General features: G+C 46.7%; 1 protein-coding gene across 4 annotated transcripts in view; it reads right to left on the bottom strand.

The window, feature by feature from the left end:
• Positions 1-3,891: 3,891 nt before the first annotated feature.
• The window catches only part of CRTC1 (CREB regulated transcription coactivator 1), a 59,477-nt gene continuing 49,346 nt past the window's right edge, over positions 3,892-14,022 (bottom strand). For 3 of the 4 annotated variants that reach the window (XM_019538350.1, XM_019538352.1, XM_019538351.1), the window contains 3 exons: positions 10,677-10,763; positions 9,755-9,935; positions 3,892-9,003 (listed from right to left, as the gene is read on the bottom strand). In XM_019538350.1, coding sequence (XP_019393895.1) covers positions 8,792-9,003; positions 9,755-9,935; positions 10,677-10,763 — 480 coding nt within the window. In that variant the 3' untranslated portion in view covers positions 3,892-8,791. The remainder of the gene's footprint in view (positions 9,004-9,754; positions 9,936-10,676; positions 10,764-14,022) is intronic. The other variant, XR_002101793.1, reaches the window with a different exon arrangement.

Below are 14,022 nucleotides of genomic sequence, written 5' to 3' on the forward strand. Positions count from 1 at the left end.
AGACACCAATACAGTCCATGCTGAGCTCTGGGTGGCCACAACTGGGCTGCAGCTGGTGCCCAAGCTGGCAGGGTTAAAGCTAGTTTGGAAAGGCTTCCTGCCGGCATGGTGGTCGTGCTGCTGCAGGCACATCTCTGGCTCAGCTCCATCCAGCACCGTGGGAAAGCCCCGAGTGTAGGGAGGCGCTGGGGAGAGCAACATGAACACGTAAGGACGCTAACTTGTGGCTTCACAGCAGTTAGAAATGCACACGCACGTGGCTGCATGGAAGTGTCTTCCAAGCAAACAGCATTGAGGCAGCCCAAACTAAAACTCTGCACCAAGAGCCAGGCACCCAGCCTGCAAACACGCCAGCTCTGTGCCCAACCATCCTGCCAGGCCCCTTCCCTACTGCATGAGGCCACAAAGGCACGGTACCAAGCCCTTCCTTCTAAACAGGCACCAGAGAAAAGGATTTCCTGCCCTCCCCACACTAGCAGCCTGCCTGACAGGAACCAGCGCACCAGGAGCTGCAAGGCTCTCATACCCGCTGCCTACACTTGCACAGGGAGGAGGCAGTTTCCCAACCAGCGGGGTACGGGTGCAAGGAGGCCACTGCCTTCAGCTCAGCACTGAGCACGCCCAGCTCTTCCAGGGGCTTTATGCTCATGTGCCTGGGTCTGCAGCCCACTCCCAACATGCAGTCAGGCCGCACAAGAGAAGTGATTCGAAGAAGGGGGCTCCCCATGCCAGCTTGGAAACTCCACAAACATCCAAAACTGCTGGCTGTGAGCAACACTGTTGGACAGGGACAAGCAGCTTTAACAGCCAGCCCCAATCAGCTTCCGTCTCCGAGTCCTGTGCAAACTTCAGAAAAACAAAAAACCCCAGCTCGCTCACTCCTGCTCTGGCTGCCGGCTCAGTGTGTGGCCACTCGGGATTCCCAGGCTGGATCTTCCCACTGTCTGGAGTGGTAGGGAAAGCTCTGCCCTCTGCCTGCACACAGCTCGTCCCCCGTGCTGCTTCCTCAGGCATCGCATTCTGACCATTTAATCCAATTTACTGCTATGTTTTCCGTTGGCGCTACATGCAGAAGCACGTCTCAGTGCACAACTTAACTAAGGCAGGGAACAGTCAGCACCCACAGCAAGCTGAGAAGAGGGGAGGAAACTCTGGGAGGTTCATCCCGACTGTCGGGAAACATTCAAATAGTGAAATAGTCTGATACCGACACGCTCCATCAGACTGTGCCAGGGCTATCTGGAGCCTGCAGGTGCTGCTGATGGCTCACGACTGCCAAGAAAGAACTGTCTACAGCAAGTCCTTTCTTTAGGGTCACAGTCTCTTGGCACCCGCTGCTCACTTGAGACAAAAAATACTGTTTAACGAGGCACTTACTTGTTCTAAACAGTAGTTTTGCCACATTAGCTACTGTGAATTTTCCTAATCGAGGCACAGCCAGATACATGGACAGTGAAACAGCATCAGGGCTTAGCCATGTTCTCCAGAAATCACCTTTCCTTTCAGAAATAGGATATGGTTCTTCTGCCTGTCAAGAGCTTGCATTGCATTGCCTTTACACAAGTGCAGCATGGACAACACAGCACTGACAAGCACAGCCATCTGTTGAGCACCCCAAGGTCTTACTGGACGGTAACTGGGGAGCGTGCAGCGACTGAGAACAGATGCAAAATAAGGCAGTTCCTGCCACCTCAGCTGACCTACCCCTGCTAGCCTGAAGCACAGGCTGGCAAGCCGGCTGTTTAAGGTATTCTAGATTTACAAAACAAACCTCCCTCCCCTGTATCATGATGTACCGCATTCATGCGTGCTTTTTCTGAGAGCCGCACATTGCGAACAGACAAGGAGACCGCACCGTGCCCCAGGAAGCATTTCAGATCTGGCTGATGTAGCCGGCAAAAGCTGGCCGTCCAGTTTGGACGTTCTGCCCCATTCTCTTGTAGCTATTTAATATAAAGGCTAGGGGCTCAGTAAGAAAGAGCGAGGCTAAAATGAACATCTGTGTTGCTTTTCCTACTATGGACTCATAAAACTACATATGACCTGAAAGCAGCAACAGTTTATTTAGCAAGCTCCAATTAAACAGCCGGTCCTTCCTTCCGCACAAGTCCCCAGGGAGTAAACAGCTCACGCAGCTGAACTTTTGCTAAAGGAGCTAATATGCTCCCGCTGGTGTCCCCATGCCCCCACGAGGGACTCTGGTCTCAGTTCTTGCAATCCCTCCCAGTTGTACCAGTATCTGGGAAGTTATCCTGTTGTGCTGACTACACACCTCACACAGCGAAGGCAAACAACATTTCTGCAAACAAGGCGGTGGCTCATGGTGCCCAGTCCTTTCCAGAGTCCAGCAAAACTAAGTACCCCACTTCACTGCCCTAAAAGCATCTGTGGCATGCAGGTGTATTAGTAAATCTTGACCATGGCCAGAGCAGCACAGCCAAAAAATGATCCATCAGGGCAGCACAGCCATATAGTCCAGTGGTCTCCAAAGTGGGGTGCGCAAGACGATCCACTGGGGTGCAGGAAGAAAATATTAAAGCTTCTATTTATATTTATTTTTTATCTAAAAAAATAAGAAAGAAATTAAGCTTTACTAATATTTAATATATGGATTGACACTGGCACCCTCACTCGGTCCGTATGTCAGACGGTCACGTGTCACTTATGGTACACGAGTAGTATGTGTATATAACTTATAAATAAGTTTGGAGACCACTGGTCTAGTCCAGCTCTACAGTCTTCTTACAGGCTACATGGGACGCAAACTTACTGAGCCTCACACAGTAAACAGACAAACCATTTCACCAGGTTTCAAGGGACTGAATGCATAAGGCTGAGACTGAAGAGAAGCACCTTTGGCCTGGCAGTCCGTTGGGCTGCACAGGCAGGCTCTTCATTCCCCTTGCATCAAGAAAGCACTAAGCAATGCACCTGTGCCTTTTGGGTCCTGACACCTGGAGGAACACAGGTTAGAAAGGATCCATTACTCCAGTACAAAAAGATCCAAAAACGTGATGGCTACTGCAGAGCTTGCCAGGACAGCATGGGCTCCCCCAACACCATTTGCTGATGAGTGTGGCTCCGGGGTTGTGTGTCCCCCTCCACTGCTACTGCAAGGGGGAAACTGAGCAACACTGAAGCAAACAGATTTGAAACCTGGGGCCAGATGAGTCAGAAACAGAAGCTTTGCAAACCTGCCGCTTTCATCCTTAGCTGTAGGAAATGTGGAAGGGAAGGTCTGGGAGACACATGGGGAGAGGTCAGACTGCCCTGTAGAGAGACACTAACTGGGACTCTTGTCCTGGGGACAATTTTCCAGTGGAGTCTAATGCAAGACCCTAACATGGGCTGTAACCAAATCTGAATTCAGAGCATGTGCATATGGAACTGTTGCCCAGGTGCAATGTCCTCCTCTTCTCTCCTTCCTTTTTGATATCCAGTGATACCACCACCCGACAACAACCCGACACACTGCTCTGATACAGCCTTGGGACCGCCAGAGCAGCGAATGCCACAGCCAAAGAGCAAGAGCCTCTTGGGAAAGGCAAGGAGCCGCACCACGGACTTCCTATGACCAGCCGGGACATGCGAGAGAAGTTTTGAGGGCAAGTCCAAAGCAAAACCGTTACTGGATCCATCTTCCCACAAGCAGCGCAGTCTGTCGTAGGCGTGCTGGACAAGGCTGTCATCGTATTCATCGCATGAATGGCATCAAATCGCCATATAACATTCTATTTGCTTCAAGGACTTGGTCTGTCCTATTACACGGCTGGATTTCCAGTGCTGCCCACTACCTATTTGCTTCCCATCCTACGCTTCCTACAACACGCTCTTCCCCAGCTGCCTCTGCAGCCCCAGGTCACATTACTGAATAAAACAGTAAACGCTTTACCCCTTCAGGCCTTTATTGTGATACAGTCAGTCAAGCCCACATAAGGGAATACACACTGCAGGGAGAACCACCCCCTCCCACCCACCAAAAAATAAATAACACGCATGAAGAGAGCTTAATGTAGTGTTCAGTTTTGCAGTATAGAAACTCCACACAATGATTCTGTTTAAAAAGGTAAAAATGATTTATAATACACAGTTCTCATCATGTCGTCATGGTGCCCGCGTAGAAAACCGACATGCAATCCATGCCTACACTGCGCAGGGTAAATAATACGCAACAGAAAGTACAAAGGACAGGACCACTACACATTTCTTGCTCGTTGGAAAAGGACATACATAGAATAAATGCTAAGTGCTCGTTCACATTGCCATCACAGTGACAGGGGCTCCACACGTGGGTCACAATGCTCATCTCCTGTAAGCACAGCAGACACATCAACCACTGCCTGTGGAGGGGCTTTCCGTTCCCAGGTTGTGCAGCGAGGGGGGCTCCGAGCGAGTACCATGTGCACGGGGAGGGCGGCTTGGAAACACTGTTTCTACAGGAAAAGCACGTGTCAAAAACAACACAGGCAGGGGCCGACACCGGTGGGAGTTAGTTTAAAGAAAAATTAAAAAAGACACCTCTTTGCCAGCTACTGCTTTCATGCCAGCTTAGCGTGGCACTCAGTCACCCAGCAGGAAGTCGGAAGCAAGCATCTTGGTTCAGTGGGGTGCACCAGGACTCTCAGCGCACAGCAAGAAACAAAAAACCCAAACAAAACAGCACGCAAACGACCCAGCGTTTCTTGCCGAACGAATCTGCAAACTCTGCCCCCCCTATTTGTTTCCTTACTTTAGGCCGGGGTTCTCTGGCCAGGAAGAATGTGCGCAGTTAAAGGATGCTGGCAAAGTGGTCACTCTCATGCACGAGCAGCAGTGAGACAGACGCGTTCGATGCTGCCTGTGGTCAGCCATGCATGCAGCACACAGAGCTACCTCGACTCGGCCTGCGCGGATCCGTTTGTAAAGAGAATGCAGATGTCAACACTATATACAATGGAAAACAGCTCCCCTTTCCCCCCCTTAAGCTGCAATAAATAGCAGAAACCTGCTTTTTGAAATCACAGTATTCTATACATTGAAAGTTTATTCCTATTATTTCCCCAAAATATTGGCAAATGCAACAGTCTGTTTTGGGAAATTCTTATAAAAACATCAGTTATACGGAAACGAATCAGCAGGCATGTTTGGACATTAACCCTTTGAGACACGAGACGCTCAAAAATGATTTACCACTGAAATAATATGAACCAATACCTCCAATTTTCTCATCCGGCACTACTTTGCCTTGATGTCCGCATGTATCATCCCTTTATTCTAATGGCTCATCATTTCCCACACATACTGCCCCTGTGAGGTGAATTTAAATGGAAAGTGATATTAGCTAACTAAAACAAAAAGAGCTCTACTTGTTGTGAACACACTGGCTCTACGTTTTAAACTTTAAATACAGAGTGTTTAACAAAAGGGAAAGGGAATAATTCTTCTGCTGGTGAAGGGTGCACACGTGCTGCTAAGAGGCCAGTCTGCTAGGAAGTGAAGTGCAGAAAGGGCTGAAATGGGCTGGCGCTGGACTGAACTCATCGCGTGGACTCTCAAAGGGTTAAAAATAAAGCAGCTAGCCTGCCCCATCTTGGGGCAGGAGACAATACTCCCCACCAACCACCCCCTCCCCACAATGCCCTCGCCCCTACCCTACCCCCAAAAAGGAACAGAGTGAAAACACTTCTACTTAGATGGTCCCTACTTTTTTTGGACAATTGCATCCAGATGTTTTCCCCACCCAAAATATATTTTTAAATTAAGGCCATTTTAAACGTCTACTTACAAGTCTAATAAACACGCTCTCCTATATACACATGTAAAAAAAACAAAAACAAAAAAAAACCAAAAACACGTCAGAAGGTAGCCTCTAGCGAGATCTGCCCGCAACACTCTCCAGTAGGGGCTGGAATTCCTAACTGGACGCTTCGGTCTGCAGTGACTCTGGTTTTAAAACAAACAGATCACAGACAAGAGTTACATGCATAAGAGCCGTCTGAACAAGAGGGCAATGTAGACAGAGATCCCACCAGTGGACCAACAGTGCTGTCGAAGAGACTAAACTGTGAGAAGCATATTCAGTTTGCACTGTACCTTTGGCTGCTTTGAAGCAAAGGACTCCAAATAATCTGCTCTCAAATGACTTGTGTTCTGTTAGGGCATCCTCCTCTCTGAAGCTACTTTTTAAAAATCGGGAAAGCATTAGCAATCTGAAATAAGCAGACATTGGGGAGCAACATGTCGTCTCAGGCGTAAATGTTAACAAATGTTGTAAACGGAGATGCAGGAAAACCTCAAAGCTTTATGGGGAGGAACCAAAGAAAAGCACCTCTTAGAGAAAGCTTGCATGGCGATGAAAGCTTGGAAAAAGAAAATGTTGTTAGTGCAAATGGTCGACTAATGGCACAAACGTGAGCAAACACGCACCCAGATTATACACGATCCTGACAGCAACTCTGCTTAGCAGCATCTGCGAATCTCAGGGCAGCACCCCACAGATTTCTGGAAGCACACAGAAACGGAGCTATAACTCATTAGGAGTTGTCCACTCTCTGCGGACTTTTACATTTTCTGCTCAAAACAGCAAGGGGGTTTTTTTTTGGTTGGTTGTTTTTGCCAGGGGAGCTGCAAGGGGGCAGGAAGAAGCGAGTTGGGCTGCAGGGCAGGGGTAAGAGGAGAATCTTTTCCAAAAATACCAGCTTTACAACTCAAAAGGCAGTGGCGAATTTTTAGACCAGTGCAAATCAATGCCATGCAGCTTCAGTCAATAGGGAGAATAGGATTTAGAGAGGCTGAAATAAATGTCATCCCAGAGAGGGGGAAAACAAAACCAACCCAGTTTTAAGTATAGTTAAAAAGGCTTCTTTATTTGAGATTATATCAAACAAATCTGTTTGGATGTTCACCCTCTCCAGAATGGAAATGTGCCCCTTCAGCAGTGATTCCTTAATTGACATCATTCAATGCACTATCATATGTTGAGTTTTTGTCAGTACAATTCAAGCGCAGTTGATTAACAGAAGTCAGCGTATTTAGAAGTCCTGCTCCTGTGCAGACTCTGGTGTAATGCCCACCGCATTTTAACAGCTGTGCTTCTTAGGCAATTACTCTAAGTGCATCGAGCTCTGGGTAAACAGCAAGACACGTTTTTCAGATTTGCGAGAGATCCCCGTGTCAGGGATCTGGGACTCATTACTGAATGTCATTCTCATCTATTACATTTAAGTGAAACCACCAATTCCGAATCAATGGGTGGTTTGTTTTTTCAATCTGTCATTGATAAAGTATCATTCATCATTCTGTTACACTGCACTGCAGAATATTAACAATGACTAACAGAAGTAGTCTATTATGGATTTAACAGAGTCTCAGCGTGCGCAAGAATACAGTACTGCTTTGGTATATAGAAGTGATTTTTTCCAGGGCAACAGAAGGAATACGTATTTTCCTGTCACCCTAATTTGAGCATATATAAAGGTAAATGCTTGATAAAACTTCCCCTGGGCTTATGTCTGGGCGGCATCTGTTTAAAATTCCAGTTAGTTAAAAATACACACACACACACACACACACACACACATATATATAGATAGATATAATATTTCCGGATTAAGAACACAACAGGATGTACTGTACAAACATTATGCAGAATGTTTCGATTGTCCTTATGTAGTTTAGCTACTTCTCTAATACCCAAACACTTAAATTAAAAAAAAAAATCCATAAATAACGGCAACAGAATATTTAATGGGTGAGGAACAAGAATAATAATAATAATAATAATAAAAAAAAAAAAAAAAAAACCATAAAAATAGCTGTTGGGACTGGGACTTGGCAGTGCCAAACACACACCCTTCCCTCTGCCCAAGACTTTCACACAAAAGAGGAGAATTAAAAAATCGTCTGCAACTCAGCTTCCAAGATACCTGCAGCTGATTTAAAAAGTTCCTGTCATTCCTTCATGCTCACCAGGTAATGAATTATAGGACTTTTTTGTGTGCTCAGAAATTCTCTTTTTTATTATTTTATTTTTTAATTTTTTTAAAAAAGAAACAGCTCTGAAAATAGTGTTTACAGTCTTTTTGGATAACCGGCTACAAAAGCCCATGGGGCTGCCAGGCCGCCTTCCTGCTTTGCTGAGTACATGAGTTTGCTCAAGGCGTGAGAACAGGCAGTGGGTGCTGGACAACAGCTGGGGAACGAACCTGAAAACAAACATGGCATATCAATCAAGGGAGAAGCATTTTACTCGACAAAGCAGCTGTCACAAAGCAGTCTGAGAGTCAAAACTGCAAAAGATGCCCTCCCTCGGCTCCAGAGGGAGGCAACACATAGGCTTTCGAGTGAATGGGGGAGCCGGCAGTCGGTTCTCCCTCGGCCTCGTGAGGGGACGCTGTTTCGGCAACACGTCGACCGCCAGCCATTCGGTATTTTACACAGATCTCTTTATCCTTGGCCCTGAACCTTCCCCATCCTGGAACCCCCGCCCCTCCTCATTTCTAGTGCAAAGGATAAATTGACAACCGTATGCTGGGACTCCAGTGCCGTGGGCTCGGAGGGGAGGAGGCCGATGCAAACTCCTTGCTCATTTATTGGCAATGAGTGGAACAGGGATAAAATATGGCGCGGAGGGAAGTGGGGGTCTGCAGCACTGCAAGCTTAGAACAACAAGCTTTACTCATTGTACACGTTGTACATGATGGAGCTACTGGTCTCAGCAACTCACTCAATCTGACACGACTGACCCATTGGACTTCTTCAGTTCAGCGGGGCTCCAGAAACACGTCCCATTCCCAGGCTCACTGTCCACACCCTACAGCCGGTCCATCCTGAAAGTGTCCTCTGTGGCAGGGTCAGTGAGGACCATGTCTGGGTCATTAAGCATGTGCAGTCCATCTAGGGTCAAAGGGTCGATTTTGAGTTCATCCAGAGGGAATTGAGAATCCGAATCAAAGCTGACATCTCCGACGCCTGCCAAAGAGCTGGTCAGTTCTTTTGATAAGCTGGGAGGCGATTCTCCTGTCACTGGAATCAAGAGAGGAGAGAGAAGCCTCAGTAAGTCTGCGTTACTGTCCCAAAACACTCCATTCTTAGTGTAATCCTCCGGCTATAGGTAAAGCAATCAACAGCTGGCAAACGGAGCAGAGCAACTGACTCTGGCTTAGGAAGGGAGGAAAGCAGAGTCTACCTGCATGAGCTGCAGGTTCAAAGCACGCTCAAAAGCCTCATTATAAAGGACTTGACATTATTCAAGCATCTTAAAAGTGAAACTCAAGCCAGGTCCTGCTTGAGCTGACCCGCAAAGATGGCCACCATGGCAGCCGCACAAATATCAAACCTCTTGGGGCAAGCCTCAGCGCAGAACCTGAGGGCCGTAAAGGCCGGGCTCTCCTCACGCACCTACGGACAGGAGGGCGGCAACGAGCACTGTCACTGCGTGTGGTGTCTGCTCCCGCGGCCACACAGGAGGTCAAGCCACAAGGCATAGATTTCATAGACATTAGGGCTGGAAGGGACCTCGGGAGATCACTGAGTCCAGCCCCCTGCCCAAAGGGCAGGAAGTCAGCTGGGGTCATAGGATCCCAGCAAGATAAGCATCCAAAAGGTGTCCGGCTGACACAACTCACTTATTTGTACGCAGCAAACGTGACCTCCACAGGCACCAAGATGCTTCCCTTCTCCTGCCGATTGGGCACATCATGCAGCGCAAGTGGATCCCCAGCACTAGAGGACAGCTTTACTCACCCCCTCTCCCCGGAGCTGGTAAGTGCCTTACCTGTAAGGATGATGTTGGGGATGTTTCCATGGCTGGAGTAATTCAGCTGCTGCGAGTCCTGCAAGTTGCCGTGACTCCCAGTAAGGCCCATCATAGCTGCCTGGGAGTAGTTAAGGGTGGAGCACGGGCTGTACAGGCTGTTGGAACTAATGGCGTTTTCTATCATATTAAATTGTTCAAGCTGAAGACCAAGGCACAAAGGAATTGTTACTTCTGAGCATCAGGAAACACAGTGAAGCAGTTTAAAGCCTCTCGTTTGGAAGATCATTTTCAGAAAAGACAGGCAAACAAATTCATCTTTAGGTTTTGCAGATCAAAGAGGGCTGCTTTCCACTTAGTACTGAACAGATACCTGCCCATTTTAGCTGCTTGTTGCCTACAGTGTCTTACCTGGGCGCTAAACCTTGGCCCTAAAAACTCCCTTTAAAATAAAGTAAAAAACAAGACCCTTGCTGGATGCTAGTGAGGCCGGCACAAGCACAGTCCCACTGAGAAGCTGCCTCACCCTCTGGCTGCAATGACACACGTCGCAGCTGAAGGGGCAACTGCGCTGGTAACTTCACTGACAGACACAGGACTTGCTTGATAAGATTCAGAGGCTGGACACAGATTGGCTGCAAATTACAGAGCTGTGTTTTGCTGCCACCCACCAAGTGAAGCCTTCCCACAGGGGACTACCGTCAAGGAAGGTGGGGCTTCTTTCTAATCTAGCCGTCTTGGCAGAGTACCTTTAAAAATCAGCTGCTATAATGCCTAGGGGGAAGAGAAAAAATGAAATACCTGTGTAGCTGCAGACTAAAACAACGGGAATAAAACGACACGGACAGTAATGTTACATTAGACTAGCTGCAAATTGAATTATATGCATCCTTTACTGTCAGGGTGGCCAAAACAGTTCAAAATCTGAGATGAATTTGCTCACCTGATGGGATAGGGCATTAGCCTGCCTAGCTGTCATCTGCTGATCATAATAGGAGTCACCAAATACACTGCCCAGAATGGAAGAGTGCTGAAAACAAAACAGAGTCTTTATGGCGTGAGAGTCTCACAAACAGGCAGGCAGACCCATGGCGAGGGAGTGAACTCTGTCAACTCATTGGCTTCAAATTTGGTCACAAACCGCCCTTCTTTAATAAAGAAATCTAACAACGAGCACATTAAGAAAATGCTGTGCTCGCCCATCAGATGTCTGAATGCATCTCCTTTCCTCCAGCGCAAAGAGAGAGTCTGGAAATCATGAACTCCTAGACAGGGAGGACACGGAAAAACATCCGTTTCTAACGGAATTGGGGTAAATATCCCCAGTAATGAGTCACCCTTCAATTTCTGCACAAAAATAAAACAAGCTTTTTTTTTGGTTGGTGTTTGCCTCTTAAATAAAAGGATAAATGCCCCAGATACAGCCCAGATGGCTGAGTGCACACGGTAACAGCCCATGTAATAGCTTGTCAGCAGTGCACAGGCACGGCTTGTTGGCTACCCGCCTCGCCTGATATTTCTAGACTCGACAGTTTAAGGAAGACAAGAGCGTGCTAAAGTAAACCTGAGCTTACAGGATTCATGTCATTCCAAGAGCAGCTAAGTGTCTGCATGAGACGGGTGCTTTCAGCAGTACAAGAGGGACGAGATTCCCAGGACAAGCTCTAACTATGGCAGGGTTGGCTTTTTCGCGGATGCTACAATGCCCAGTTATCAATCTGTCATTCTGAGGCTGACCAACAGATTACAAAATGGGATTTCCCCCCCCCCAACACCTTGCAACTCCTCTTCTATTTACTTCAAAAGGGTTGGTGGATACAACAGAGAGAGACAGGGGTTGCAGGAGAAATTCCCTCAAAATCCTCCACAAAAATGGAGTCTCTATAGACAGCTCGCATAGGAAGTTTGTCTCTGCTCTGGAGATGCCCGCGTTTGACTGTACTTTCCAGAGCTTTACACAGATGAAGTTCAACACAAAGCTAAAACAGGTCATTTCCCCTGGAAAGCTGAATGGCAAGAAGTTAAGCAAATACCTAGTTAGTGAATATATACTTACACCAACTAACAGACTAACACGACAACGTCGCAAAGTACTTAAAGCACAGGATGAAGTCCAAAACAGCAAACAGTTAAAAGAAGTCGGAGTACATCTCACATGAAACACAGTTCCTTACGGCACAACAAGTATGTGTGACAGACTCTATTGTCCGAGAGCATTAATGGGATTAGTTGGGTTGTTTTTTAAAACCAGCCATCCAGCTGTGTTTGGAAGAGGACACTCATGAAGCAAACACGCTAACACTTCTTTCTCAGAGGAAGAGATGGGGACTTTCTGGGAAGATCTTCTGATATTAGGCTGCATTAATCTTGAGTTACTGTGGCATCCATGGAGAAGTCGAGAGCCCATGTTTTAAAAGGAAAGCACACTGAAAATTCAGTGTGCCACCTAACATATAGTCAAAAGGTCTTGCTTAACAGCTCCGACTGGACTCCCAGCTGCTCTAAGTACCTCGAATGCCGTGCCACTGCATGTGGGGAGCATAGCTTGAGTGCCCCAAGAGAGCAGAAATCACTACTCACATCCCAGACAGCAGGCAGGCTACACAAGTCCGCCGCAATCCGGGGAGACGGTGCACGGCTCCGCACCCTCCAGCACGCTGTGCACCTGGCTGCTGCGCTGGCCAAAAGCAGGGAAACGAAAGGATGCTCTGATCACATTGGTTCTGGTCAACTAAGGAACTGGCCTCCTGTTAAATGAAGCTAGCTCTTCCTTAAATCAGATTCAGGACCCCTCAGCCAAGAACAGGAGTAACAGAGAAATATTACCAAACCACTAGAAATTTGGGCTGGAAAAGACCAGCTAGTCCAGCCCACATCTTAAGGCAGTATCATCTTAAGGCCATGGGGCACAAGACTATTTCCATCTTCTTTATAACTGCATCTTACGGCTTCCCTCATGGAATAATCCTACTCCACCTATTGATTTATACTTGAACGGGATGTCTCAAAATTCTTCTTTCGTGCTTTCTTAAGCAAAATTATATTCAAGTCAAGCTAAAAATAAAATACCTTTTCTCTTTAAATACTTCTCTGGTAGACTGTACTCAGCATGTTAGACATGGGGCTTCGCTGCCCCTCACTGTTTGTTCATCAGATACCACAGCCCAGGCCATAGTACAATAAATAGTCTGTGGGAGCAAAGACCCATCTCTGAACCTTCCCGGAGAGTTGGAAAAAGGGAAAAAATCTTCACATTAGAGTTGCTAGTCCCGGGCTCAAGACTGCAGTGGCTCACTCACCAGAGTGAGCACGGGCTACAAGATAATCACCACGTGGAGGCCAGAGCAATTGCAAGGAGCTCAGGAAAACGCTGGTTCTTTGCTTAGCTGTAAATTGCACTTAAAAAATCAAAGTAATTGTGCTTAACTAGCAACGTTTCACTTGTACTATGACACCCTTTGATCTGCAATCTCTCTAACAGCTACTCACCAAAATACAACCTCCCTGAATTAATTAGATTGCTACATGAGGAGGCGAGTTAGGACCAGCACAATTTAACTACTGAGGGATAATTCTCGTGGTTTCCAATAGCTGCCATAATTGCAGAAGAGGGGATTTTTTTTTTGTCTGAATACATGAAACTTGGAATTTCCAGTGTAAAATTCACACCTCCCTGTATCGCTGGTTGCTGACATTTCTCAGCACATTCATTGCTAGCAATGAATTTTAAACTTGGGAAGTTGCGTTCTCAATACGAACAACTTGCACCAATCTGGAATTATCAATAGAAATGCCAGCTCCAACAGAACACTGCACCGGTTCTCTCTCTCACTTTCACCACCATTTTATAGAAACTTTTCAAACATAAAAAAAACCTCTTGTTCCAATTAGCGATGTTCCTTTCCTAAAACAGGCCTGAAATAACGTGACAAGTAATTCCATTGTGCAAGTCTATCTGAATAGCTCTTCCATTGTAGCAACCCATGTTCATTTCTCTTAGATGCGCTAATTCATAAAATACCCCCACTCTCAACTACAAATGTCATTACTTCAACACTTCAGGGCTCTCAGAATAAATTATTAGCTAGTCTTTGAAAAATATCTTGCCAGCCGCATCTCTTATGAAAACGGTACATGAGGTCTGTTTTGTCAACAGTGTATCTTCTTGGGTTAATGATGTGGTGACTGCAAGAAAACCCTAGCGTAAATAGGCTAAAAATACATACCATTTTTCCCCGTATTCAGCTGTTCTACTAAAAAAAAGCAACTTCATAATCTAATGAGACTGT

Source organism: Crocodylus porosus, unplaced genomic scaffold (genome assembly GCF_001723895.1).
Source record: "Crocodylus porosus isolate Cpor-Errol unplaced genomic scaffold, CroPor_comp1, whole genome shotgun sequence".
Taxonomy (NCBI): Eukaryota; Metazoa; Chordata; order Crocodylia; family Crocodylidae; genus Crocodylus; species Crocodylus porosus.